The following is a 2,315-nucleotide window of genomic DNA, read 5'->3' as shown; positions in this document are numbered from 1 at the left end:
GGATACTCTCCTTCAGCATCTCCAAGGGGTCGAAGTTGTTTTGGTCAATTCCCAAGGCCGATGTGGTCAGGAATCCTCCTGCCAGCCCTTCTCGCTACCGTCAACGCCGATGGGCACGAATCCCTGCTTGCAGACCGTGCTGCAGTAGCTCCGCGTCTCGTTGCCAGTGGCGAGATGGGTCAGGGCATCGGTCAAGTCGTAGAACTTGCAGCGGTCAAACAGCTCCTTGGGCATGTTGTTCTTGAGCCACAGGATCTTGGGCATTTCCATCTCAATGCTCATGCGACCGCCGACGTACTTGAGTAGGTTATGATCAGTGGCATTGATCTTTTCGGTCTCCTCTACGGGTCGGTGGTCCAGCCACAAGACGACGTTGCGATCGGCGCCGTCGGCATTGTCGAAGGAAGGACCGGTGACGGCAATGGGTTCGTCCGTGTCGTGACTGAAGACGGCCAGCGAGCAAGTGGCGTCGAACCCAATGCCCTTGATCTTGGAGACGTCGACGCCGGACTCCTCAACAACGCGCTTGACACAGATGCAGATGCAGTTCCAGATGTCAGTAGTTGATTGTTCCTACGCTTTGTTAACGGGAAAGTTCTGTGCTATGCAGCCTTCGCTGCTTGAGGCAGTAGAAGAGAGGGCTGCTCACGTAGTAGCCTGTCTGGGGCTGCCACAGCTTGATGGTCTCAGAGGCCAGCGACTTGATGTCGCCCGTCTCGTCAATAATGCAAGCACGGGCAGAGCCGGTACCAACGTCAATGCCGATGAAGTGGTTGTTGGTGTCGTGGCGGGCTTGCGCGCCTGGACGCTCCCAGTAAGAGCCACGGGACTCGAGGGTCGGGCGCGGGGCGCTGTGTCATGTTAGCACCAAAGGTTGCTTGTGAGGTCCAAGGACGAGCTCAATAGAGCCATCGCAGGTGACTGACTTCAAAGAGGCCATGGCGACGGGAAGTAGCACAAGGCTACGGGCGAAGGTCCTCGTGGGGAGGTGACTTGGAGGGGTAGCTTGGAGGGGTAGCTCGCGAGTCGTGGGCAGGGTCGATTGCTGATCGAGTTCAAGGGGTTTTCAGCGCCGTCTCGGTCAAGGTGAAAAGGCAGGGGAAGAAAGAGGAGGAAGAAAGACAGAAAGAAACAGGCAGGAGCTCGGGGGGATCCTGCTAGTTGTAGCAGCGGCGTGAAGATCGTGAAGTACCGTCTCTGGTCTCTGGCGTCCGAACGGTCGGGGCGGCGTCCAGACGGCTTAGACCTAGACGGTGGAGATGGGTGACAGGGTGAGCAGTGACGGTGGCCCCGAGCTCCCAGTGCCCCTCCACACCTCGCAGCTCCCAGTACTCCATCAGGGTCTCGTCGGTCAATCAAGCCAGCGAATTGGGGTGGGGAACCCGGGAGAGCCTGAAGCCATGGCTTCTAGGCGCATGGTGCCACAGCCTGGCACGATCGTGTTTGTGTTGCATTGGAAGCATCGAGGTGTTGTATCGACTCCTCATTTTCTACAGAAAAGCATATACCGGCTCTAATCCGACAGCTCCTATGCCTTGGTCACGCAAACTCTTTACCCCTGGTGGCTTGATGTGCCGTGCAGCGGGAGCCAGGGACAGCAGATCAGGTTCTCAGCCGCAAGCGTCACCGTTCGCTCCGCCACTACTGCGTGCCCAAGATGTAGGCAGGCCTGGTAGGGACAATGTCCAGTCAGTGCCTGATGCGCCGACAGCCCGAGACCGGCCCTGGCGGAACGGCAAGCGCACTGGACGGTGGCTTCCCAGGCAAGAGCAGGCAAGGCAGGTTCGTTCCAAGCTCAACGGAGGGGGCAAAGGGGCGAAAAAAAGGGACCCTTGTGGCAAAACACCAAAGGAAAAACACACTCGCTGTCTGAAATCCGACCTTGGACCCCTCCACCCACCCCCTCCACCGCAACCCCACAATACCCATGCCCACCAGCTCCAACCCCCCCACGTATTCTATCCTCCTTCAAGCACCCCCCAAGCGCTTTCTCAGCGTATGCGACCGCTCCAGCCCTCCATGCCCAGCCTGGACGCCGCGCCGCCTGCAGCTACGCTGCAACTAGAATCCATCTCATCGGGATCATCTCCCCAGCAAGAAACTCGCAACATGAACTGCTGGACACGCTAATCCTACCTGCGGCGAGACAACACGCACTCCAAGCGATCTTCTTCTTCGTCCCATGATGCAAGTCATCTCGGGAAACCGAGGCAAATTTCTGACCGCCTCTGTCTATGACCAGGGATTTGATATGATAGGGCAATCTCCTCGAGGTTGCAGAACTCCTCCAATCTCGGTCCTCTACCAGAATAACC

At 58.0% G+C, this 2,315-nt stretch overlaps 1 protein-coding gene across 1 annotated transcript; it reads right to left on the bottom strand.

The window, feature by feature from the left end:
• Window positions 1-66: 66 nt before the first annotated feature.
• Window positions 67-940, bottom strand: VDAG_06771 (ribitol kinase; the record flags this gene model as incomplete). The annotated part of the gene is made up of 3 exons (XM_009659475.1): window positions 67-573; window positions 650-851; window positions 927-940. The coding sequence occupies 3 exons, from the start codon at window positions 938-940 to the stop codon at window positions 67-69; spliced, it is 723 nt and encodes a 240-aa protein (XP_009657770.1).
• Between the last annotated feature and the right edge of the window lie 1,375 nt (window positions 941-2,315).

This window comes from Verticillium dahliae, genomic scaffold (assembly GCF_000150675.1).
Source record: "Verticillium dahliae VdLs.17 supercont1.14 genomic scaffold, whole genome shotgun sequence".
Taxonomy (NCBI): Eukaryota; Fungi; Ascomycota; class Sordariomycetes; order Glomerellales; family Plectosphaerellaceae; genus Verticillium; species Verticillium dahliae.
This window is presented reverse-complemented; position numbering and strand designations above follow the sequence as displayed.